General features: G+C 51.0%; 1 protein-coding gene across 3 annotated transcripts in view; it reads right to left on the bottom strand.

The window, feature by feature from the left end:
- Positions 1-648: 648 nt before the first annotated feature.
- The window catches only part of Galnt10 (polypeptide N-acetylgalactosaminyltransferase 10), a 229,412-nt gene continuing 203,842 nt past the window's right edge, over positions 649-26,218 (bottom strand). For 2 of the 3 annotated variants that reach the window (XM_047555527.1, XM_047555528.1), the window contains 5 exons: positions 20,669-20,776; positions 15,727-15,948; positions 12,581-12,697; positions 6,973-7,122; positions 649-6,450 (listed from right to left, as the gene is read on the bottom strand). In XM_047555527.1, coding sequence (XP_047411483.1) covers positions 6,292-6,450; positions 6,973-7,122; positions 12,581-12,697; positions 15,727-15,948; positions 20,669-20,776 — 756 coding nt within the window. In that variant the 3' untranslated portion in view covers positions 649-6,291. The remainder of the gene's footprint in view (positions 6,451-6,972; positions 7,123-12,580; positions 12,698-15,726; positions 15,949-20,668; positions 20,777-26,218) is intronic. The other variant, XR_007109090.1, reaches the window with a different exon arrangement.

Below are 26,218 nucleotides of genomic sequence, written 5' to 3'. Positions count from 1 at the left end.
CTGTTCTCATCTCTATCACTGCCTTTCTTCTGTTTGCTATGGGTTTGGTTTGCTCTTCTTTTTCTGATTTCTTAAGATGGAAAGTTGTTATTGACTTAAATCTTTCTTCTTTTTTAATGTAGACACTTGCAGCTACGCATGCCTTGCTGCGTCCTGTGAATCTGGTATGTGGTGTTTTCGTGTTCCTTCATCTCACATTGTTAGAGCCACCCCGCTCTCCTTTCATTGTTTCTCTGACATACTTTTTCCACTTTTTAATTTTCAACTTGCCTTTGAATCTAAAGCGAGTTTCTTGTAGACAGAAAAATGTATTCTGCCAGTTTATGCCTTTTATTTTTAAAGTTTAATGCATTTACAATTAATGTAATTACTGATATGAAAGTATTTACTTCTGCTGTTTTGCTATATTTTTTTTCTTGCAGTTCAGGGATGGAACCCATGGTCTTGCACATGCTAGGGAGGTGCCCTACCACTGAGCTACAGTCCTGGCCCTTGCTATTTGTTTATTATGTCTTATTTTAAAAATAGTTTTAAGTTCCTCCATTGTTTTCTTTTGTGTTAAATATAGACACTTCGTAGTGTTTTTTTTTTTTTTTTTGTACCAGGGATTGAACTCAGGGGCACTCAACCACTGAGCCACATCCCCAGCCCTATTTTGAATTTTGTTTAGAGACAAGGTCTCACTGAGTTGCTTACTTGAGTCGCTTAGTGCCTAAATTGCTGAGGCTGGCTTTGAACTCTCCATCTTCCTGAGCTGCTGGGATTACAGCAGCCTGCCCTAGTGTACCATTTTGATCCATCCTCTCTCTCTCTCTTAGGAATTGAACCCAGGGGTGCTTTGCTAAGGAGCCACACCCCAGCCCTTTTAATTATTTTTTTAGAAACGGGGGTCTCGTTAAGTTGCCTAGGGCCTAAGTTGCTGAACTGGCTTTGAACTTGTGATCCTCCTGCCTCAGCCTCCTGAGCTGCTGGGATTCTAGGTGTGTGCCACTGTGCCCGGCCCCTTTTCTTTTTAGTTACATATTTTAGGTTGTTTTTTCAACATTGCCCTGAGGATTACAATGAACATCTTAACTAAAACATGCTGGTTTGGCTGATCTCAACTCGGCCTCAGGGGTATGCAGCGACTCTGCTCCTGGGCGGCTGTGCTCCTTCCCTCTTCTCTTGTCATGTTACTGTCACAGCAAGTCCATCCTTCCTACACATGCGTTTTCAGTAACAGGGTCATAATTATTGATTTATGCAGTTTTCTTTCAAAATCAGGAGAAAAAAAGAGTCACAAACCAACCCATGGAAGCTCCATTCATACCACTTCTGGGCTTTCCTAGGTCATTGGTTACCTTGCCCAGGGCTTTTATTTCTTCACATGGACTTGCGGGCTGGGTTCAACCTCCAGGAGGCAGCGAGGCGGAGGACGAGGCCGAAGAGTGGGGTGTGTTCCTGTCGTCCCCTTCCTGTCTGGGCGGCGGCTGCAGTTTTCCACCTTCACCAGCAGTTCTGCGGGGAAGCCCCCTCCCTGTCTTGCTAGTCCCGAGGGGCTTCACTAGCCTGGCTCAGGGCCAACCACGCTCTTAGGCCCTTCAGCGCGTGGCTGGCTGAGGCCCAGGTGACCCGGCAGGCCCGACCTCCCTGCCAGTCCAGCTTCTCAGCACATGACCCGGGGGGTGGCTCCTTCCTAGGACTTGCACGACCCTGGCTACGTGCTCTTCCTAACAACCGTTAGATCCGCACCTGTCCCTCCGATGAGACCGCAGGCTGCGCGCAGAGGCAGGTCTGTCTGGCTCACCGCCTGCAACCTTGGCATTTCCGGCAGGGCTTCTGGCTTACGGGAGGCACGGGAGTGCGTAGGTCGCAGTTTCGTCTTGTCTATTTCATGGAATTCTCCTGAGAGCCTGGGGACAGCAGGTGCAAAGGCTCTACCGGTGGCAGCTCCCCACGTGTCCGCAAGGCTGCCCAGTGAAACTGAGATAGCACGGGAGCGGGGCTCCGGGGGACGTCACTTTGGGTCAGGGGCTTCTCTGGGCTCCTATTTCCTCATCTGAAAAAACGGGACTTTGACAGCGTGTTCTGCGGCTCTGAGGCCCTTCTCGAAGACCCTCTGGTTTCAGGACTCAAACCCCTTAGGGCCGGGCTCCACAGCGCCCTCTGGTGGGCTCCGAGTGGCAGCACCGGGGCAGCTTCTGCCCACCATCACCTGCACCCGCCCACTTCCCGGACTCAACCACAGGACCATTGGTGGGGCAGACGTGTCCTCCAAAACCTTGTCGCTTTTCTGTGAGCTGAGGCCTCGATGGGGATGGATGTATAAAAGATCTCGCTGCGGTTTCTGTAGAGCTGGGTGGGCCAGTGCTCTTCCTGTCAAATGGTTTAGACAATCTAACAGCCAACAGCACAGAAATGTTTTGTTAAACAAGTACTTATGATTGATGAGTAGGCATCAGAAATGAGTTTAGCTTACTCCTATTGTCACTACCCTCCAGAACCACTCCACTCCTGGGTGTGGTCTCTAAGACCCTTGTGGGCTCTCAGACCAACTGTTTGACCTCTACTCTAGTATAGATAGGAACTCCTTCCTACCTCAGGGCCTTTGCACTAGCTATTCACTCTGCTGGATCTCCCTCCCCACAGTTCCTCTTCATTCACATTGCCTCAACTTCTGGCTCTCACTTAGAAGCATTCCCTGACCATTCTAGCTAATGTTACTCCCAACCCCAGTCTCAGATATTGTTTTATATCCTTAAAAGTCCTCTTTGCATCTGCAACAGTCTTTGTTGCTTTAGGTCTGTCTTCCCCTCTAGAATGGTGGCTGGTGGACTTTGTTCAGCACCCAGCAGGGTGCCTGGGTACTGAATAGGTGTTCATAGTGATGTGTACATAGCGATCAAGTGGAGACCTGCACACGACAAGGAACATGCCAGAGACCACTTTAGAGAAAGTCGGGAGGTTTACTCAACAACAGTCACAGTCACGATTGTACATGGCAAACCTTGTTTTCACAGGGGCTCACTTTTCCAGGCAGAAGGGGAGAGGTGGGAGTCTTGAGCTTTCTCTATGGAATCCCTGTCTGAATTTCCAAACATCCCCTGCCTGCGACCCCCTGGGGATTCTGGTCTTCAGGCCAGTCAATCACAGAGCAGGAGTCTGACCCTGTTGGCTGGCATAGCCGCATCAAAGCCATTGGGAGCAGATGTGCAGAGGACTTTGTCACTAGGTATGGGGGTCCCACTGCCCCCCAGAGGCACTCAGGATCAAGTCTGAACTAAAACACAACTTGGACTTCTCACAAAGAGCATCATTGAAAGCAATAACGAATTCCAGAACAGAACTGCACTCCTTGTCCCTCTTCTTTCAAGTCTTCTGAAAATATTAGAAATGCAAGGCCTCCTAGGAGTTACGATCACCCAGCCTGTGCGGCTGAGCGATCTGTGAAGCAAGGGATCCCGATTTCCCAGTTCCCCCGTAAAGGGCTCTGCTGTTCTTTTGAGACTGCAGAGACTAGAAAAATGGAGATTCACAGAAGGAAATATGGAGCCATCTTCAAGGACATCACCTGTGTCTTAGGTTGAAAAAAATTCGGCACATAGGGGAGCTTTGGAAAGGGGATGCCGTGTGGGCTCTGGAAAGCCACATGCTGCATCTTCAGCGAAACTGCTCTTTCTCTGCCGGCTGGCCCGCGGCCACACCTGCCCATCAATCTCGTCTGTGGAGGTACCCCCCTGCCTCCCAGCTGCCTTCCAAAGGGAAGAGTCAACAGTTTCTGAACTGTTTTCAAGTTGGAAGCTCCAATTGGAGGCACAAGCTGGAATGGCTTTCACACGTGCTGCAAATTTAGCCACCTTCGAAGACCTTGAACTTGATTACCAGCAAAGATGCTCTCTGCATTCCAAAATGTTTCTGGAGCCCCCTTTGGAAAGCTGCAGGGGGGTCTCCACGGTGGCTGTACTTTCTAGCCACACCCTGTTTTGTGGTCTCATCCTCCAAATAGACGCGTTAGAGGAGAGGGCCCACACCTCCTGTGCACCTTAACCCTGCGGTGAGGGACAGGTGGAGCAGTCTGCTTGGGGGTTGGGGTGGGGCCACAGGCAAGGCCCCAGACAAGGGCCCAAAGAGGCACATCAAGGCCTCCTCTCAGGGGCTGCCAAGGCCCTTCAAGGCCACAGGCTAAGCAAGTGGCTGCGCGGCCCGTGAATTTGCAGTGTTCCTGCAATGACGGGACAACTCTGGCCTCTGCCCTCGGGGGCCTCTGGGTCTCAGGTCTCAGGCCCAACGTCTCCTGCTTGAAATCAGACATCAGGAAGCACACTCATCCCCCGGGGACTGCACACGCCGTCAGAAATTTTCCCCTCCCCCACCCGCCCCTTTACATGTGTCTAGCAAGGCACTAGGAAATGGTTCAAGTTTAGGGATTTGCTGTACATTTGCATTTTTTCTTTTTAAAAGGCACAGTTTTTACTTTAGTGATGCTGCACTGCTCTCCCACGCCTCAGCTCCCCAAAGCGCCACGCTCCCGCCATCCTCAGTTGAGATTCCAGAGGCAGCCTCCTCTTTCGACTCCTTTCTAGAGAGGGCCACTTGTAAAGATACAGCACTCATCTGCAAAAGGACACGAGGGGTCAGCAAGCAAGCTCTGCCGGCACAGGCACCGCGGTGGAGGCGGTCCTTTGCCAGCCACACGCTCGATCTGGGTCGGGTGGTTGGGAGTGTTTCCCTTTCTCCCCCTGATAACTGATGGCGTGAGATCGGCCGGCATCTCAAAGGCAGATCCGTGGCTGTGTTCCCAGATTTCTGTCAGTTCCTTAACTGGTAAAGGACACATTCGAGTGACCCAACTCTCACTGGAATACTGATTTCAAGTATTTCCTGGGCTAGCTGCTGGAAGCCATAGGTTGTGGAATGTGATTTTCGTTTCTCAATCAGTGGGTGGCAGGTTGGTTACAGAAATGCCTCCTCTCAGTTTGGGAACCTCTGAGAATCTGACATGTAATCGAACAAAGCAAAAGGTAAACGTAAAGCGCTGGCAGGGAGCCGGGTGACTATCTGGTTGTGGGACCTCAGGTCCTTTTCTCCACTGCTTGGAGGCTGAGTGGTGATGGTGGCTCGAGGTTCTGGGCTTCTGTTCTGGCTGAGCACTGTGTTGCGCCAGAGCCTCTGGTGAGAGACACAGGTCCCCACCTGTCTCCCCAGGACCTCCAACCTTGGATTCCACACAGCCCGCAGGCTGGGGCCGCCTTGACTGTCACACCCACCTGCCGCTTTAATCAAAGCATTCTAGAAACCACACTGGAGGCTAGACTTCCAGAATCCTATGGATCACTCTCGTTTGGATGAATCGGAGTTCTTTAGAAACTCGAGTTCTATGAGAACTAGAACCACAAGGAGGTCAGAGGTGTCCTGCCCACAGTTGGTCCTGGAAGCACCCAGCTTCTGGGCAGTGAGCACCTCCCAGCACCGCTCCTCTCTCGAGGCAGGGACTTGCCCGGGAGAGAAAGGGAAATGGAATCGTGGATGTGGAAATTCAGCATCTCCAGTTTGGAGATCTCCTCAGCCTTTTCCACGGGCCAAGGCCATCTGAACCACCCTCAAAGCTGGTTGCTGGGCTGTCCTGTTCCTGGAGAGCACTGAAATGGACATTTCAAATACCCAGAGAGCCAGAGGGAGACAGCTCTATGTTCATGGCTGCAACGGAAGGTCTGGGGTCCCTTTTCTGACCCCATGACTGCCATCTGGTCAGCGTTCAGTATTGAACCCTCTGAGGGTCACAGGGGTGGCCTGTGAATCGCCGGGATCTGGAGAGAACAGAAGCTGGGCGGCACTGGCAGTCCCCTCCCACAAGGGCAGAAACCCAAAGGCCCCTCGAGGGGGACTGCTCTCCCTCCCGCTGCAGGTGGGCTGACCAGTCCTAGAAGCTGCGCGCACCAGGCAACGTTGCCTCTTTCTAGCGCTGTCGCCCTCGTGCGGGACCCTGAGGGCTGGGCGCCCTGCGGGACTCGTTTCCGGGTAGCTTAGGGCTGCCTGGGGTTCTCCCACACGATGCTCCAGCAGCACCGCAGGGACTAAAGTGGGCCCTGCCCTGTTGTGGGCCCTTCTGTGGCGTCTGCGCAACGCTGCACCCCCACGCCTCGGGCTGAAGGACCAGGCAGACCCTTTGCTCCAGCTTCAAGAGCACTCTGGCCCTGACCCACCTGGCCAGCACCCTGCACAACATGGTGCCCACGGAAGCCCGGCCTCCTCAGGGGAGGGGCCGCACCCGCCACAGGCGACCTCCCGGGCCTGCCAATGGGAGGCGAGGGCTCAGTTTCTGTTGAATTTTTCCAAGACTGTTGAGTTGGTGTGTTCGAACAGCCACTGCTGGGTGAGAGAGGAGGGGTTGCAGGTGTTCATGAAGATTCTGTGGTCACTTTCACTGCAGTCCATGCAGCTGCCGCTGACGGGGTGGTACAGGGTCTTGTCCTGCAAAACAGGGGGGGTCTTAGCCAGGGAGCACCGGGGACACCAACGAACAGCAGTGGCGATAACATTGTAAGTAGGGGGGGAAGTGCCTGGTAGCTGCTCCCAGACCCGGCGGTCTCCCTGGGGCACACAGCCAGACACGGCCCAGTGCCCCTGGCAGCTCGTGTCTGTCCCTAGCCCCGGGCAGAAGGGATGCCTGCCACTTCCAGGCCTGGGTCCTCCACACTGCGGGCCTCCAGTCAGGTCTCGCTGGCCCTCATGGTAAGACTTTGCTTTCTTTTTAAATGGACACAGTTACCAACAATTAAGATTTGTAGCTTTCACATAAAAATCTGGTTTTCTGACTTCTCTTGAGTGGCTGGATAGGTTTGTGGCACAGGTGAACGCGGGGTTGGGCTGCTGGGGAAGCTGTGAGGCACTACACTGCTTTAAAAAAGTTTATCTGGCAGGTTGCCCGTGCCCTCCCTCCATCCCCCTGTGTCTTCCCCCTTCCGCCATCACCCCCATTCCCTCCTGTCTTACCTGGCGGTATTTCCACAGCTGGTTGCCCTTCATGCTGTGGCAGTCATAGAGGGTGACGGGGCTGGTGTGGGAAACGGCATCAAAGCAGAACTTCTTGGTGTGCTGAGGGTCTCCAGGCCGGATGTCCTCTCTCCAGGTGAAGGTGAACACCTGTGCACACAGGGACGTTACCATAGGGACAGCAGAGCCTCAGAATTTTCTTTTTTCTTCACTTTTTCTTTCTTTTTTTTTTTAATTTTGGGAAAAAAAATCGAAACACACAGGCCAAAAAAGAGCCCACTGAAATTAGCTCCTGTTCTAATTAGCCAGCTTCAGCAGCTACCAACTCAGCCAATCTTGCTACACTCTACCCGCGTCGCTCCTTCTACCCACGCTGTTGTGTGGCAAATCTCAGCTAGCACGTCCTGCCAGGTATAAATAGCTCAGCAAGCGCCATCATAACACTTGAAAGTGACCACAGAGTCCTCGAGTCATCCAGCCCCCAGAGTTCAAGCGTTCTTGGACTGCCTTGTCCATTTCTCCTCACAGGCTGTTTGAATCATGACCCAAACTGGGTTCACATATTGCATTTATTTGATGAGCTTCACCCCTGCACCCCACCTCCGCAGCTTTATTGAAGAATAATTGGCATACAGTAAACTGCACTCATTTAAAGTGTCACGTGATATGGTTTGACATGTTTATACCTGAAAGCATCATCATGATCAAGGTAATGAACAGATCCATCACCCCCAAAGTGTCCTCATGCTCCTTGGCAATCTCTCCCTCCTGTCCCTGCCTTCCATGTCCCGAGGCAACCACTGATTTGCTTTCTCTTTTTAGAGCTTCTTTCACAATTTCTAAAATTTCTCAGAAAAGGAATCACACAGTATGCATTCTCTTTTGTTTGATTTCTTTCTCTCAACGGAATTTCATTGAGATGCACCCAGGTTGCAATGGCATCTGTCAGTAGCTCATTCCTTGTTTTGCTGAGTGGATTTCACTGCATGGGACTTCATTTACTGGTTGTTGGACATCTGAACTGTTTCCAGTGTTTGGCTACCACAAAGAAATCTGTGATGAACATTTGCATATAAGTCTTTGTAGGGAAGTGTTTCCTTTTCTCTAGGATAGATACCTAGAAGTAGAATGTCTGGCTCATATCATGGATTGATGTTTAATTCTCCAAGAAACTGCCAAACTGTTTTACATTTACATCCCCACCAGCAGGGTACAGTTCCAGTCCCTCCGCCTCCTTGCTAACCTTGAGTATGGTCAGTCTTGATACCAGGTGTGCAGTGATGTCCCACTGTAGCTGTACTTTCCCATTTCTCTAATAATTAATGGAGTTAAGAATTTTTAATATGCTTATTTGCCACGCCTTCTTTGGTAACATGTCTGTACAAATCTTTTGGCCTTAAATTTTTCCAATTATTGTTATTGAGTTCTGAGAGTTTTTATATATTCTAAATACAAATCCTTTACTAGATATATGCCTTACAAACATTTTCTTCCAGTCTGTGATTTGCCTTTTTATTCTCTTAACAGTTTTTTTAAAAAACAGACATTTTCATTTTGAAGAAATTCCAGCCATTTTTTTTTCTTTTGATATTGCATTGTTGGTATTGTATGTAAGAAATCATTGCTTAACTCAAGGTTATAAAGTCCTTTGTCTATGTTTTATTTTAAAAGTTTTTCAATTTTAGATTCTATGTTTAGGCCTCTGAGTCATTTTGAGTTAATTTTGACATATGGTCTGAGACACATATTGATTTTTTGCATGGATATTCAATTGCTCCAGCATCATTTGTTGGAAAGACTTTCTCCACTGAACTGCCTTTATACCTGTGTCTAGAGCCAGCAGTCCTTGTATGTGTAAGTCTATTCTGAACTTCATTCTCTTCCACTGATCTTTCTTTAGGCCAGGGTCATACTGTCTTGATGACTTCCATTTTATAATATTATCTTTTTTTTTTTTTTTTTTTTTGGGTGCTGGGGATCGAACCCAGGGCCTTGTGCTTGCGAGGCAAGCACTCTACCGACTGAGCTATCTCCTCAGCCCCTATAATATTATCTTGAAATCAGGAAGTGTTAGTTCTTCAACCTTGAATTTCCTTTTGAAAGTTGTTTTAGCTATTTGAGGTTCTTCCTGTGCATTTCCACTTGAATTTTAGAATAAGTTTTTCAAATTTCTACCAAAAAAGCCTTCTAGAATATTAGAATTGTGTTGAAATTTTTTCCCTATGTTTCCCAGGCTGGTTTTGAAGAGCGGGTTCAAATGATCCTCTTGCCTTAGCCTCCCAAGTAACTGAGACTACAGGTGTGTACCACTACGCCTGGCTTCTGTTAAATTTACATATTGGTTTGGAAAGATCTGATTTTGATACTGTCTTCCTATGTATATGGTATATATCTTCATTTATTTAGAGTTTCCTTAGTTTCTATCAATAATGGTTTATAGTTTTCAGTGTATAGGACTTTCACATCTTTTGTTATATCTAAGTATTTAATTTTTTCTGTTATAGTAAATGCCTTTTAAAATGTTAATTTGATTCTTCATTATTAGTACAGAAGATGATTGATTTTTGTATCTTGCAATTTTGTTAAAACTGTGTTATTAGTTGTTGTAGATCCTTTGTAGAGTCAAAAGAATTTTCTACACAGATGCTCATACAGTCTACAAATACAGTTTTCCTTCTTCCTGTCCTGTCTGGATGACTTCAGGCCTCATGCTGGTCACAGATTTTTCAAAGGTTCCCTTTGTCAAAGTGAGGAAATGCCCTTCTACTCTGGGTATACCAGCAATAGTTGGATTTTGTCAAATGCTTCTTCTAAACATATTGAAGTGGTTTTCTGGTTTTTCTTTTTCAGTTTGTTAATGTGGTAGATCACAGCAATTAATTTTTTTAGTTGTAAATGGACACAAGACCTTTATTTTATTTATTTATTTTTATGTGGTGCTGAACTCAGTGCCTCACACGTACAAGGCAAGCACTCTATCACTGAGCCACAACCCTGGTCCACAGCAATTAATTTTGTAAGTCTAAATCAACTATGTATTCCTGGAACAAATTATACTTAGGTACTTAAATACTGTTGAATAGAGTTTTCTAAAATTTTGTTTAGAATTGTTACACCTATGTTCATGAAATGTGGGTTTGGGGTTGGTCTAACAACATCTTAGTCTGGATTTGGTATTAAGGTAATGCTGGTCTTACAAAATGAGTTGGTAAGTATTCCTTCCTTTTCTGGAGTTTTTGTAGAATTGGTAAAATTCTCTTCGTTCCATGTTTGGTAGAGCTGAAGAGTGAGTCTCTCTGGGTCTGGATTTCTCTCAGAAGTTCTCCCAATCCAGTTCCGACATTCTGTTTTGTGAGTTCTAGTGGCCTCTCTCCTACATGCTCAGCTCTGTCCCCTCAAGGCAGGGAGTCACCTGGCTCCTCTTGGGTTCTGTCTCCCTGAGGCGTGGTTCAGAAATCCCTCTAGGAAGGCAGGTGGGCTGTTCTAGGGCTCCATGTGTTGACCTCTCTTGTATCAGTCATTATCTTTCACTGGTTACTGTCTACCCTCTTGTTATGGTTTGGATGTGAGGTGTCCCCCAAAACCCACATGTGAGACAATGCAAGAAGGTTCAGAGGAGAAATGATTGGGTTGTGAGAGTCTGAACCCAATCAGTGAATTAATCCCCTGATGGGGATTAACTGAGTGGTAACTGAAGTGACAGGGTGTGGCTGAAGGAGGTAGGATTCGGGGCGTGGCTTTGGGTATATATTTGTATCTGGCGAATGGAGTCTCTCTGTGCTTTCTGATCATCATGTGACCTGCTTCCCTTCGCTATGCTCCCACCATGATGATCAGCTTCACCTCAAGCCCCAAGAAATGAAGCTGGCCTTCTATGGACTAAGACCTCTGAAGTCACGAAATCTTCCTCCTCTACAATTTTTCTGGTCAAATCTTTTTGTCACAGCAGTGACATAGCTCACTAAAATACCTCTTAAAAACTGCCTCCTAAATGTTCATTTCCTAGCCTCTTCCAGGGCAGGAGCTCTCTTCCTGTTTCACCTCTCTGTTCAGGGAGGCTGAGGGCCAGGAGGCGTGAATCCCAATGGGGCTCCTTGGAAGGCGAAGGCTGGCACAGCCACACCCCTAGGCACCCTGTGGTTGCTTGTGAGTCCTCAGACACGGGCCTGGACTCTGCCACACATGGAGGCTTTTCTGAAGCTGAGGTTCCTGGGCTCTTTTTAACCAGGTTTCATGCTCCTCTTGGTCTCTTTCGGAGTCCTAAGGTGGGGTGGATAAGTCACATAACAACACTGGAGAAATCTGAAGAATCAGTCACAGAAGGCCACTACCTACTAAGGACGATGAAGAAAGGATGAATTTCAGAGGGAGAGGCAGATAGCTCCAGCCTGTGTGTCGTGCCATCTGAGCGGTCACTGTGGTTTGGGGAGATCCCCTGGAATTAACCTGTTAGAAACTTAATCCCCAAAGTTGTACGTTAATGATATTTAGAGGTGAGGCTTTTGTGAGGTAATTAGATGAGGGTATGAGGGTTTGGGACCTCCAAGATGGCATTAGTCACTTTAAAAGAGGAGAAAATGAAAACCATCTTAGCAAACATGCTCTGTGTCCCCATCTGATGCCCTCTTCCATGTCATGACAGGAGCCAAGCAGATGGTGGCACTATGCTCTTGGACCTCCAGCACTGTGAGCTACACAAACTGCTCTTCTTTACGAATTACCCAGTCTGTGGTGCACAACTATAGTGACAGAAAATGGACTGAGGTGGAGGTGTTGTCGCCTGATCTCAGTGCCTCCGTAACCTGCTCCTTCTGAGTCCTGCTGATGCAGAGGACCCACATGACTAGGCTTATACCACCGTGAGTTTCCAAAATGCCAAAAACGTACATGGGGACATTCAAGCTGTATCCTCAGACCAAGGATCAGTGGATGCTGGGTAGCGTAAGGGAAGACGAGACTGCAGAGAACGAGATGCAGTTTCCTGAGAGTGAACGCCCTTCCCACAGGCTGGGTTACAGTCTGCATTCTCCTGTAACATCCTGGGGATGATCCCTCAGACAAAGAGCCCTCTCCCACTAACCGCCCTGTCCTTAGGTGAGGTGACCAGAGCCCCAGGTCACCCATGAGAGGACACCCTTACCTCCCCATCGCAGCACTCAGGAACCTAGGGCGGAGAGCCCCAGGGATTCGCCAGAACTCTCGGAGGGGCGTACCTGTCCACTGGGGGCTGCGTGGTCACATCTGCCACCACACAGGAAGAGCCAGGTTGAGAAGGAAGCCCAGAGAGGCAAGAAGATTCCGAGGGACCTAGACAACTTAATCAACGTTTCTTGGTGACTTGAGTCAACAACTCCCTCTTTCAGTTGAAGGCCATTTGGGCTGGGTGCCTGTCATTAATAACCAACAGTCCAGACGGATGGTCTTGCTACAGTGTACACGATCACCCTATCCAAGACGCTGAGGAAACTCTTACAACTTTTCCCCGGGGTTGGCATCTGTCACTCATCACTGGCCCGCAGTCCCTCCCTCCCAGCCCTGAACACGTGAGCACTTGTGCAGCAGACGATGCAGGGACCCCCCTGGCCAGCCCCCAGGGAGTGGCCCTTACCTGCATGTTGTTCCAGGCGGCCTCCCCGCGGCCCCAGATGCAGCTCTCCAGCCTCAGCGGGGACCCCAGCGTGCCATGCTTGGTGTCTGCACACAGCCCCGTGCCCACGTTGCGAATCTGAGCGGGAAAGGGAAGGAGTGGGCCAGTGAGGCGCCTCAAGGTACCTGCAGGCCCTGCTGGGGTGGGAGGGGACCCAGGGCAGAGACAGAGGGGCTCAGCTCTGAGTGGTCCTAACGAGGCCCGGCCTGGGCTGCTGGCAGTGCCTAGCCGCTCAGCGAGGGCTGCTTATCTGCAGAGGAAGCCCCTCGTGTTCCTCGCGCTGCTGAGCTTGGAGCCTGCAGTCAGCCAGGGAGTGGGGCCTGCATGCAGGTGCCAGGACTCCCGGCCCAGGAACTGAATTTCACCCCATCCCAGGTGACCAGGTAGAGGTAGTCCAGGACCGAACCTCAGAAACCTCTAGAACAGGACACAGAATCTTTGTCACAGGTCTTGAATTCTCTGCCTTTTAGGGCAGGTGAATAGCAAGAGGTGACAGAGTCCACTCAAGCTCCCATCCAAAGAACAACAGTGGTCTGTCTCCCTTGACCATCAAGACAGGTGGGCTGGGCCGCTGGAGTGCTCGGACGCTCACTCGCTATAGGCAGGCGGCATGTGCGGGTGCGGCTCTCATGTCACACAGCTCCCACCGCCCGGCTGTCACTCCTGTGTGTCACGGGGGTGGGTCACGGGGGTGGGTAGATGTGGCAGCTACGAAAATGCCCCACTTGGACTTTCTTTTGCAGGGAGTCCAGCAGCCCCAGTCCTGTGTTCTGAACCCACCGCTGTGTCTTCCTGTGGGCTGCTCCCAGCCCAGGGACGAGTGGGGCAGGGAGGCTATGGCAGGTCCATTCCTGGGAGGTGCTGGACACCTCTGGAGGTGATTTGGCTCAAGGAGTCCATATTAATCTGGCTGAAACTTCATCAGCCATATTGTGACCTAGGACGCTTCTTCCCAAACCCTCCTTCCTTCCTTCCTTCCTTCCTTCTCCCCTTTACAGAGGCCAGACCACATGACCATGGCTGCTGGCTGCCCCAGTCCCCCTCGCTCTTCCTCTTGGTGTTTCACCAATGCGTCTCTTGCACATCTAATCCCACATGGCATCCGCTTCTTGGAGGACTTGAACTAATGCAGGAGAAAAAGGCAGTAGCTTGGTAAAGAACCGAAGAGCTCAGAGGGAAGTCAATGTGGTGCCTCTCTGAGAGTACTGGTGGTGTTGGGGTGGGGCTCGCCGGGGGCTTATCGGCCAGGGTCTCTCTAGTTTGCTGTGTGCCTCTGAGCCTGTCCTTTCTGGTGCTTCTGCCAGCCCAGCATCAGCTCTCCTTCCTCTGGTAACAGTCTGCTTGCCCCTCACCTGCAGCCAGCTGGCATACTAACCTACCCTTTCCTACCCTTGCTTTCCCCTTGCCTGACGGCCACAGCAACTGGTGAGGATCCAAGGATGAGACTTGGTCCTGCATCCTTGCTGGCTTGATTGGGAAAGGGGCATACATTTTCTTTTGGGTTGGCCGAGCGAGGGGTGTGTCAGCCTGAAGCTTCTGAAGTCACCCTGCCTCATAAAAGGTCCACATAAAAGGAAACCGGGTTAAGCAGCAGGAAAAAGACTGACATCACTGGAGACCCTGGTCCAGGTCATCTGATGCCACAGTTACATCAGGCTTCCACGACTCAACACAGTTCCCCTTTTTACTTAAGCTGGCCTCCCAAAGAGACCTAACTCTCATGCTCTCCCTCTCCCAAGCCCCAAAATGTCCATCTGTCAATGAGTAGGTGCTCCTGGCGGGGAAGCCAGGACGGATGGTGGTGGCGACGGGCTGGCCCACCTGGTGTGACTGGCCTGTGTCCTCCAGCAGCGGTTTGACAGCTGCCACATGTGCCGCAGCACAGTTCCACGCGCAGGGGCCTGTGCCGGGCTCACAGCTCTGCTGTGGCTGTTTCAGCTCTTAACCATTTTGTGTTTGACTTTGTTGTGTAAACAGAGATCCAGGGACGTGGGAGCATGAGCACAAGCCGAGGGCACACGCCGTGCCGGTGCTCTCGGCTCCTCGCTGCCCTGTCTGCTTACAGCATCCCCCAAGCCCACAAGCTTTAATCTGCGGTGGACCAGACACACGGCAGAGCCCGGCAAGAGTCGGTACCAGACAAGTGAGTCCTGTCTGACTAAGCGGAGGTGCCGGCGGTCCAAGTTTCCCCTCAGATGGGGTCTTGCTGCCATGCACCAAGGAATCAGCACTCTCAGCCACGAAAGGACCGTGGTGACCATCCTGCCCTTTCCTGCGTGGCTCCACTCCCCGGTGCTGGCCGATCACGTCCAGGCTCATGAGTAGCTGCGGGCAGTGCTGGAAGAGCACGGTTTTCCCAGGGTGAGGTTTGTGCAGTTTCCTAGTCTTCTGCTAGGAAAGAACTTGGAGATGGAACACAGGTCTTGTCACTGCACCCATTCTGAATACGAGCTGTGCGCTCTTCATCTGCATTTAAAACGGCACTGTGGCCGGGGAGCATGTGCAAGGCTCCGGGTTTTAGCTCCAGCACTGAAAAATACCACCCCCCAAAACCACGAAAAATGAAAACAAACTAGAAACAAAATGCCAAAGACATCACCACCACCATCATCGCTACCAAAAAATTGGCACTGCATAATATAAAGATGCGAGGTGAAATTCATGCTAATAAAGTTTTTTTTTTGGGGGGGGGGGCAGGAATTGAACCCACGGGCGCTTAAGCACTGAGCCACATCCCCAGCCTTTTAAAAAAATTTTTTGAGGCACGATCTCACTTAATTGCTCAGGGCCTCACTCAATTGTTGAGGCTGGCCTTGAACTCAAGATCCTCCTGCTTCAGCCTTACAGGGTTGCTGGGAGTCGCTGTGCCCCACTACACTAGCCTAATTAAAGTTTAATTTTCCTATACTGAGAACATGATATAGTAAAACAAAACAAAACACAAAAGCAACAATAACAACAAAAAACAACCGGCAAAACTAAAGAGAGAAGAGGAAAGGAGGAAAGAGAGTTATATTCCTACTTTTCCCAGCACGGCACCTGTGCTGTGTGTGACCAGGGGCTGGGCTTTTGCAAACCGTGTCGCCAGCCACGCCCTCCACACTCACCTCCCCCCAGGCTGCAGCAGGGGGCTCCACGGGCGGGTAGAATTTGGGCAGATCCCAGGCGATCTTGGTCATAAACCACTTGAAGCTCTTGCAGTTAAGGGCGCTGCGGAGCTTCTTCTGGGCTGCTACGTCCCCAGCGGAGAGGTGGCGGTACTCTGGCCGGCGCTGATAAATGTACTCGGCGTACTCATCCATCCACACTTCGGCCACGCGCTTGAGGTTCTGCGGGCAGAGGCAGGTGGAAGCGTCAGACTCACTGCAGAGCCCAGGCCAGGGGTTGGGGTGCGAAGGGTCCTGGCGGGTTGAGATCCACCGTTCTTATTTACATACATCAAAGATCGTAGTTCCACCATGTTTTCAGATTTTCTATACAGTCAGGGCCACACTGACAGCTGGGTCAATGATGGACCACATACAAGAAGGTGTTCCCATAAGGCCACATTGCTTGGTGACTGTGGAGCATCTCAGTTGGGTAAGTACACTCTATAATGTTCTACAAGGATGAAAGCCTATTGGTGCCTTTCTCAGAATATATCTGTCAAGACATGTCACTGTGTTTATAATTATTATTTATGCACATTGTAAGGACTTTACAGTTGGATAATAAACTGCCATTGTTTTGCCCGCCCATCTTCCATTCTCTCTCATTCCAGTGATAACTCACCAACTTTCCTTTGGGAAGCTTCCCCTGCCTCACTGCCAATTCATGGGGGTGGCAGAAATGCCCAACTCCCAGTCTGGCTAATGTGGCTAATGCATACAGGGATTGGTCAGAAATGAGCCTGTGACCCCAGCCAAGCCAATCAGATCCAACAGGCATTAACCATAGAATTTTTGCAGGAATTATTGGGAAGAATTGTTCTGTTTCTGTTTGGATTGTTGGGTAAGACCCCCTGGGTAAGATGGCAGCCATGTAGTAACCACAAGCTTATCCAAGGAGAAAGTCAACTTGGAACGGGTCAGAGTGGTCCTTCTTGTAGCATTAATACTTCTTACAGCATGAATTCAGTCACACCTGAAGCCAGTACTACCTGAGAACCTTCCAATTCCATGAGCCATTACATCTGCCCCCCTCTCCTTTTTTGGAACTAGGGATTAAACTCAGGGGCACTCTACCATTGAGTTACACCCCCAGCCCTTTTTATTTTTTATTTTGAGACAGGGTCTTGCTAAGTTGCTGAGGCTGACCTTTAACTTACAATCCTCCTGCCTCAGCCTCTCATGTTGCTGGGATTGCACCCCTGTACCCAGCCATCAAATTCCCTTTCTGCTGAAGTACATAGGAGTTAGGTTTTTGTCATCTTAGCTAAAAAAGTCCTGACCAAGTTACATGGTGAAAATAAATTATAACTTACAACTGAAAGGTATAATCCCATCAGTTGCTAGAATTTCTAATAATCCTTTGAGGTTTGAAGGTTGCATCTATGCTTATTATAAAGCACAAGGATAACGTACAAAACTCCCCCTGACAACCCCAGACTTGGAGATAGAGGGGGAAGGAATTCTTGTGTGAAGTTGTGATGAGAATTCTTTATTCCAGTTGCTGTGCAGAGGCCCTTCAGTGAGAATTGACAGCAGACACTTAGAGGTTTGGGGAAATTCCCTGCCCCCGGACATTGTCCTCTAGTCCTCTGGAGTTGCCAGGACTGGTGTTCCCCACCTGTCCCCCAAGATACACGCAGAGCAGGCTTTATCTCTCTTATAAGGTTTTTTCCTTTGAAGGGTAAAGCAAGAGTTAGCACTTTACTTTTAATAGCTGTTCCAGTTATTCACACCTAAGTTCACACCTACGTGTGAAGGACTACTCTCTAGGAACAGAAGGGAAGGCAGGGTGGGCAACATGTTCAAATGCTTTCCATAAAGGACCTGAGAGTCAGTATTTTAGGCTTTGCAGACCAGATGGTCTCAACTCTGATGCAGCTATAAAGCTACCAGAGGCGCTGTCAATGACGGTCTGGCTGTGTTCCAATAAAACTTTAAGGACAGTTACATTTGATTTTCATGTGTCTCAAAGTATTCTTTTGATTTCTTTTCTCCCCAACTACGTAAAAACATTCTTAGCTGTGAGCCATACAGAAACAGTTTGCCGACTCCCGAGTCTGGGGGAGGGCGCCGGAACCAGGGAGGCCATACACGCAGACCGAGTCACCAGCTTCCCAATTTTGCTGGCTGCAGTTTGCGATCAGGAAACCACTGCATTTCCTTGCAGTCACCTGGCTCCTCCTGGGTGGAAGTGGGCTGGAAAGCAGCTCAGGTGTAGGGTTTCCCCGCCAGGCCCCTGCGCGGCAAAGGCTATGTTTAATTAAAAAGCCAGATCATGAAACCCTGACAGAGCCTGAACACCCCAACACTCTAAAACACAGATTTCATCTCCCAAGTCCTTGGCTACTGTCTATTTAAATTAGAAATGCGCTATTGTGTTTTTAAGACGTGGCTTAATCAGCCATTTCTCCCAGATCTGGAATTTTCGTACAACTTAGGAATTGTACTAGACCAAAGGAAAGGACTTCACATGAATTTTTCTTGCGTTTCCTTTGGAGTCACATAAAGGACCCTAGGTTGTCATGGGGTTTGTATACCTCAAAACCCCGCCCCCCCCCCACCTCTTCTTAGTCCTGAGTCCCTTCTTTATCCCAACTGCACTCTTTGTGCTTGGAGCGCAGAGACTTGTCTGGCCCTTGGAATCAGTTTCTATTTTTGTTGCACCAAATTTGAGAGGGTTTCTGTTGTGGCCTTCCCTAGGATGCTATCCCAGTCAAGAAGGAGTTTAGCAAGTTTACTAAAGGAAGAAAGACTGGCTGCTCCGTCTAGAGGCTGGCAAGCTGCCAACTGCTCAGTTTTCCTAACCTGCTGCTACCTCATTGCTGTCTGACCTTCTGGGGCCAGCGAAACAGGTCTGCTTCCTTTTGGCTTGCTTAGATGCTATCAAAATGATGTTCTAGGGCTCCCCAAGGCTTAGAACTTGGTTGTTGAAAAGCTCAATAAACATTTGATAATATCTGCAACTAAATGGGGGCAGTGAGGCACTATAATAAAAGGCTGTGCTTGACTCAGGCATCTGTGTGGTCCTGCAAACTTACACAGAGCCAGAACCCACAGGTTGCAGAATGAATGTGGGAGGAGCTTAGGAGAAGGCCTGGGGCACCACCCAGATTGTTTAAAGTCAAACTTGGGATATTGATTCAGTACAGGTAGCTCAAAGAAGTTGAAATCCCTAAACTCAGAATTCAGATAAGACACTGAAATACAGCTCCAGTCTTAATTGTGAACATTGATGCAGATGCTAATGTTGACGCCAACAATAGCAGTCACTATTTCAGGAACCATTGCTATATGCCAGGCACCTGTCAGACATAAACAGGTTTGCATTGAGCAGGAGCTCAAGTTAATGTCTCCCTAAAGTGGAGATTAAAAATGGAGAATGGAGGTTTGGAAGATGCTTTGCAAGATGCCTGGTTTGAAGGAAGTTTCTTTTTTTTGTTGTTGTTAATAAAAGAAAGTTACTGCAGTTAGCTAGTACACATTGCATTCATTCGTGATTCAATGAGCAGGAGGCTGTGGTATCTTTCTCAGGGGGCCTTTTAAATGACAGTTCTGGATAGGAAAAGGATGCTTCGGGATTGGTCCTGCTCAGGGGTTAGCGTCCCCATGCTCCTTATAGTTGGAAGAGAGGCAGTATTGGGCTCACCGAAGTTGGTGTGCGGCTGGCATCCTTAGGGAAGGCCAATGGTGTTTCAGAAGATGCAATTTTTGCCTCGCAGGGCTGAATTTTTAACCCAAGCCCCGTCGCGCGGGATGGGGCTGTGCAAAGCGCTGAAGGCCCGGGAGGCTGTGGTTAGAAACTTCTACCACTAGAGGGCACTGCCGGCTCTCCTTTCCCTCCACGCCGGCCCCAAAGCAGCCCGGCAGTCCAGAGCTCAGCTCCCATCCACTGAGGGAGTCTGGCGTCCTCTTTGAGCCTCTGTTCTCGTTATAAGTTACTGGACAACGAGTCTGGGTGATGAGGGACGGGGAGGATGCAATCTTGCCGGAAGGAGGCGGCGTTGGGGAAGCCAGACAGGCTCACACGGGTCTCTTTTGGGTTGGGGGCTCCACGGAGGCTTGCCCCCAAACCTCCCGCGGTCTTTGCATCGGGGACCCTCCCTCCTCATCGTTTCTCTTTTGTGGTCACCTTGATTTGTTTTTTCCCAAGACATTTAATACTGCTCCTCCCCTCTCCCCCGAGTCTGGCTAGCATTTCCATTTGTAGCCAGTGGCCAATTTAATTCAAGCCAGGATTGATACAAACCATTTTAGGGCAGTGAAATAGCTTGTCACCTAGTTCTTGGCAATGGAACTGGGAAAAGGGTGGGAAGAAGAGAAGATATGTTAACCCCTCCTTCACAACGGGACCTTTTAAACACCGTGTCTCCGGTTTTCCAAACCACAGCACACCAACTGTGTTAGTATTTATCTATCATGTTTCTTTAAATCACTTGTGATCTAACTTCACACTTACTTTCATTTTAGTCCTAATATTTGTGAAGTTACAAGTTTGCTACAGTAATACGCATTCATTTTTAATCCACTTCAATTTAAACACATGAAAATAAAAATGTTCCTGTGCCTACCACCTAAGATAATTCCATGTGTTACACTTTGAGACACTGTATCATCTCCTTACTTTTCCTAGCAAGGCTAACAGTTGAAAGGAATTAGCTCCCTTTCAACAAAGAGAGAAACAGGTTCAGAGGAGTTAAGCAATCCTCCTGAGGTCACACAGCCTTTAAGTGGGTAAGCAGGGATTTAAGTAAGTTCTTTTAAATTGGATTCTGCCTGGAGAATGGGGGCACATCCTCACTCCTAGTGATCACTCAGCCTGGGGCCCTAAGGTGCCTCAGTACTGTGGGTCAACTTCAACCAACCCCTACACCCCCTGCCCCCAGGAAAGCCACCACCTTACCCGGGCCAGGCTGACTCCAGCAGGGACCTTGTAGGGTACATACTTCCTATAGATATGGCCCACCCTGGAGCAGGGGATGTCCTCCATGCGGCCCCCACACATCCACACCTGCAGGGTGAGAAGGGAGAAAAACGATCATGCTTCTGCCTCCAGTTCACTGTCCCCTCAAAGGCCAGCGCGCTCCAGTGTGTTCAAACAGCATCAGCCGGACGGTCAGCCAAAGCCCCGTCACACAAGCAGCGAGGTGGGCAAACACAGACAAAGCAACAGCAGTAAAGAGAACTGCCAGCTTAGGCACTATGTGCTGAGGGACATCTTACAGATGCGGAAACTGCCGCTAGAGTTGCTGAGAGATGTCCGAGGTCATGGAGTTAGGAAGTGGTAGAGCCGGAATTTTAAACCCAGTTTTAACCAACTCCAGGTCTGAGTCTTAAACACTATGGATGCTTGAGTACTGTGTTGAGGATTCTGAAGAGGCAGCGGGGACCCAAGTGGGAAAGGCCACAGCGATGGCCCAGTGAGGTCTGTCACAAGAATGAGAGGGGACAAGGTGGCACATAGGTTCTGTGCATCTCCTGACTGTAGATCCTGGAAGTTCCCTCAAGATCTTTAAGCGTCCCGCTGGGTCCCCCTGGGCGTTCCGCCAGCCTCCTCGCCCCAGCTCCTCTGCACTCTGGCTCGCTAAACCATCAGGGGCTGATGCTTCTCCTCCTGTCCCCCTTCCAGGGAGGAATGTCTGGCATCCCAAGAGCTCCTGAGTTTGACTGCATGCTGACCTGACAGCAGCGTGGGACAGTTAGTACTGACTCATACCACGGAGGGGACCCAGCCTACATGGACCCTCCCCAGGAGGCCTCGGTTCAGATCCTGACCATTTACCAGCTTTATGACTGGATCAAGGTAGTTCTCTGTGACTCTCGCATGCTCGACTAAGAATTAGGGAGTATCTGCTGCATGTCACCTACTGTGAATTAGCCAAGGACCCTGCTCTCACGGGAAGGGGAGTGTGGTGACCAGCCTGCAAGGTGGCCTGGAATGGTTCTCACCTCCTAGAACTTGTGCCCCGGGGGGGGGGGACTGCCTCCCCAAAGCGTCACATGAGGACTGACCATTGTAACCAGTGGGATGTGACAGAGGTGACGGTCGTAAGGATGCTGTGGCTTCTGCCTCTTTCTGTGATCACTTGCTTTTGGGAGCAGCTGACAAGCAGTGCTAAGGTGGGACTGGGGTGCAGCTCAGTGGTGTGGGGGCGGGGGAAACAGTGCTCTGGAGAGGTCCATGTGGGGACAGCTGAGGTCACGCCAGTGTGCCATCTTAGAAGTGGATGTTCTAGTCCTAGTGAAGCCTGCAGGTGGTGGTGGCCCTGGCTTACTTCCTGACCCAGGCCAGGCTATCAACACGGCCAGTCCCCAGCCCCAGACCAAGAGCGCCTGGGAGACAGCAGCTGTCGGTTGTGTTAAGATGCATGTCTGGGGCTCATCTTCTGTGGCGGCAGCAGGAGCCAACATGGGGACACTTTCCAACGACAGTGTGCACTACTGGATGGACAGCAGGGCGGTGACTGGCGTGGAGAAGGCCATGCGGGGCACAGGCCCGCAGCAGGGAAGGCCTAGGCAGGCTCTGGCGACAGCCCAGATTGGAGGCCATCATGGCTTTGGGGGAGGGGAGGCGTGGCCATGGTGAGACCCCGCTGGATCTGGGACATTTTTATTAACTTCATTCCATTTTCTCTCATTTGTGGAGTGACGGGCAGAACTGGAGACATCGGTAACCCCAATTCTGTGCAAAAGAGCCCTTTTCCAAGCCTGAACTGCTCGCGGGATACTGGGGGCTGGGCCTCCGTCCCGAGGAATCTGGGACTCTAGCGGGACCACTCTGCCGCCTCACATCTAAGGGTACTCCCCGCTCCCTCCTGCGGTCTCCAGCCCCGGCTCCCCAAGAGGGATCTGCACGGGGCACCAATCAGGAGAAGTGCCGCCGGGAGGAGCGCAAGTACATTTGGATCTGGGGAGAAAAGAATCGAGCAAGTCAATAGAACAGAACGGAGGTCTCAAGATAATGGGCTCCTGACGGTGGATTAATGTCAAGGCCAAGCCAAGAAGTTTATTTTCAAAGCAGGAGATATTGATCAGGTGCCAGGATCCCATAACAATAACTCTTCCCTTATACAGAGAGATTGATGTGGACGTGTCCCTTTGTCTGGTGGATATGGCCCGGGCCGCTGGGGCTATCTTCTACCTCTTGGTGGTCGAGGGGCTGAGCAGGAGAGGGACTCCATTTCTGACTGTCTCCTGGGCAGCTGAGCGGGCTGGCGTCCAGCTTCCTCGGCTCCATATTAAACTTGCATTAGCTAGCGAGGCTGCATCTCCAGCTCTGCCTGGCAGGGAACCTTCTTTTTTACAGACAGATGATCCATTTCTAAAGCCTCTTTGCTGTGACCTCTGGTTCCTTTGGCCCTGACCATGCTGGCCACCAGCCTGGAGGTTCCTGAGGAACCAGGGTGACCTTGATCTGCCTAGAGGTTTGAGGCATCCGAAACGTTCTCAGGCTCCCCGATGCGTGGAGCCCAGGGGGCGTCCTGGCTTCCGGTGCTGGGTTGGTGCCATGGTTCCCTTGCCCAGGACACGATGCCCTGGGGCAGACTCAACGTAAACTCCCTCCAGAGACACAGAAAGTTGTTTAGCGAAAGCTGCTGCCAAACTCCCCAGTCCTTTGTGGGGACTCCAGCGCAGGCCACCCAGAGTGCCTCGCACACAGACGTCAGCACGGTGGCGCTTGCTGTCCCCGCAGCCCTTCACCTCTCTCATTCCACCATCTCTTGCCTGCCACACTCCTCCCTCCGACAGCCCAGCTCGGGCCACAGGCTCCTCCCTCTGCCCCATGCCTGACCACCTCCGCTGGGCCCCACAGTGCTGGGTGGCCCTGTCCTTCAGGGCCACACACAGCGCTTGCAATTTGCCTCTGTTGTTTTTGTCAGGGGTGCGATCTTAATGATCCACATGGTTAGCCCTCAGGTCGGATCTCCCTGCCGTCGGCACACGTTGTTTTGCCTATCCTGCACACCTTCTCTGTTCTGGGGACTGTCCCTCTGCAGCACTCAGCCTGGTGGCCTCTGAAGCTGGTGTAAGGCAGGGTGAGACAGCAGGGTTCTTTTTTTTTTTTTTTTGCAGGGGGTGGTGCTGGGGATGGAACCCAGGGGTGTTTAACCACTGAGCCACATCCCCAGCCCCTTTTTTCTTTTCTTTTGAGACAGGGTCTCGCTAAGTTGCTGAAGGCCTCTAAGTTGGTGAGGCTGGCCTCAAACTTGCCTTAGCCTCCCAAGTAGCTGGGATCACAGGTGTGTGTCACTACGCCCGGCTGTGATAGAGGATTTTGATGGTTGCTGATGGGTTGAGGGTGCCATGTATTTTTCTCTGGGATGGAGTGACAAAGGGGACCCTCTGCTGTAGCTGCCAGTGGCCACCTCTGCCCCCACACAGTGAAGGAGGACCTGCCTGTGATCTAGCCAGCACAGAGGGAGGGTGGAGAGGGAGTCAGACACCCCAGTGGAGACCTGGGTCTAGTCATGACGAAGACAGTCCCCAGCCTTCTTCCTGGCTACTATCAGTTTAAGATGGCTTTCTGTGGCTTTCAGTGTAAGAGTCCTTACCGGCCTCTCTGCACCCCCAGCCTCAGGTCAGTGTGGGCAGGGGTCGCACCTGCGTCTTTGCCTTCAGACCCCCAGAGCCTAGCACAGTGCTCTGTCCATAACAGGCACCTATGCTGTCCCTGCAGAGTTCACAAAGGAGCAAGTGAGTGGAGACTGATGCCAGCCTCGGGGACAGGGAGCTGACCAGAGAGCAGGGTTTCGTCATGGATGCTCTAGTATCCAGGGGAAACGCCCTGTGGCTTTTAATCTTGGCAAGAGTGTGAGTCCTGGGTCTGGGCGGGAGCTGCTATCTTGGGTACAGACGTCCGTCCTTCTCAGGCTGGATCCTGACTGGGTTTTGTCTTGTGTGAAGTGGGACAGACACAGGAGGCCAGAAAACACGTCACTCTCATGGTCACCACTCGGCCCCCTCTCTCTTGTGACAAACAACTCTCAACTCTGACCCTGGAGAGGTAGGGCCCAAGACTGGCTGGGGAGGGGACCTCTCTTTCCAGGGTTATGAAAGACAGGCAGAGTGGTGGAGCGGGCAGCTGGTCACAGGTCCCAGCCCTGCAGATCTGCTCAGGGCCTAGGTCACTCTCGCAATCCTTAGGCCCCTCCCTTCCTTCATGGCTGAGGCGATGGCCATTTGAGACCTGGACAACCAAGGTGTGGACGCAGTGAGTGCACGCTGCAGCCTTACCCGTGGTCAGGTCCCAACGCCACCACGCCAGCCATGGGACCTTGTGTAAGTGGCTCGGCCTGGGGGCCTCACTCTCCCCACGTGGGCACGGACAGTTATCTCCAAGGCTGCGGGGACAGCCGGACACCTGCACAAAGCGCTGAGCTTGAAGCCCGGCCCCAGCAATCCTGATGGACAGGAGTCATTTCTGCTCGCAGCAGGAGGGGAAATGCACCACCTTGAACTCACAGTGTGGCCCTCCTGCCGACACCATTGTGTTGTCTATCCCGTGGTCCAGTTTCCCAGCTGACTTGGTGGCCAAATCTGGAACTAACAGGGACTGATGGGGCCAGGTGGGTGGTGCAAAGCCACTGGGTGCCATTTTGGGGTTGGGCCATCCAAGGCATGTTCTTTCACCCACCGGCAGGAGGTTCAGCTGGTGGCAGAGACAAGGGAGCTATAGGCAGGTTGCAGCCGGGTCACACCTGGCCCAGGACCCATCATGTTTGAGATGGGGACAAACACAGGCACCCAGGTGACATTTTTGCAGTCCTTCTCCTTGAGGTACTGTTTCGTCTGGTGCCAGTCAGCTCCTCCCCTCCTGGCCCCGCCCGCCTCCCTCCCACTCTGGGAGCCCCGTGCCCCACCCCCAGGGGATTCCAAGCATGTCCTGCCAGCTCTTTCCGCTGCCCTTTTCCTCCCCCAGGAGGGGTCTCTTCTCACGGAAGCGCAATGCCACTAGACAAGTACAAATCTAATTGTAAAAGCTGCTCCCCATTCATTTCCATTGCTGCTTTGATTTATTTTATTAGCAAACTTCTTTTGTGTGATGACAGGCTTCATTGCCATGTCTATAAAAGACAATTACTCGCTCTTATCTCCCAAACGGAGGAGGAAAGAGGCGAGCGGTGATGTGCATCAGGAGATCACGACGGGGCCTGTGGGTGCGAGGGGCCATCCCACCGGGAAGGCGGCAAGCAGGGGCTGGGCGAACCTGTCGGGAAATGGCTGCCTGGACGCCGGCCAGGAATGGCACAGCCCCACTGGCTCACGACAGGGAGAAGACCGGCAGCCAGCCAGGTCTGCAGCAGTTGGCATCGCAGCTGGGGACCCCCGTGGTGTTCAAACCCTCATCAGTTGTACTTGGAGAAAATAATATGATAATAATTGTCACCAATTATTTGGCATTAGCTGTGTGCTTTGGAGGCACCTAGGGTGGTGGTTATGAGCTCAGCTCTGG

The sequence above is a fragment of the Sciurus carolinensis genome, chromosome 6, assembly GCF_902686445.1.
Source record: "Sciurus carolinensis chromosome 6, mSciCar1.2, whole genome shotgun sequence".
In the NCBI taxonomy this organism is placed as follows: Eukaryota; Metazoa; Chordata; class Mammalia; order Rodentia; family Sciuridae; genus Sciurus; species Sciurus carolinensis.
The sequence above is the reverse complement of the archived record's forward strand: the minus strand, read 5'-3'. Positions and strand labels throughout refer to the sequence as shown.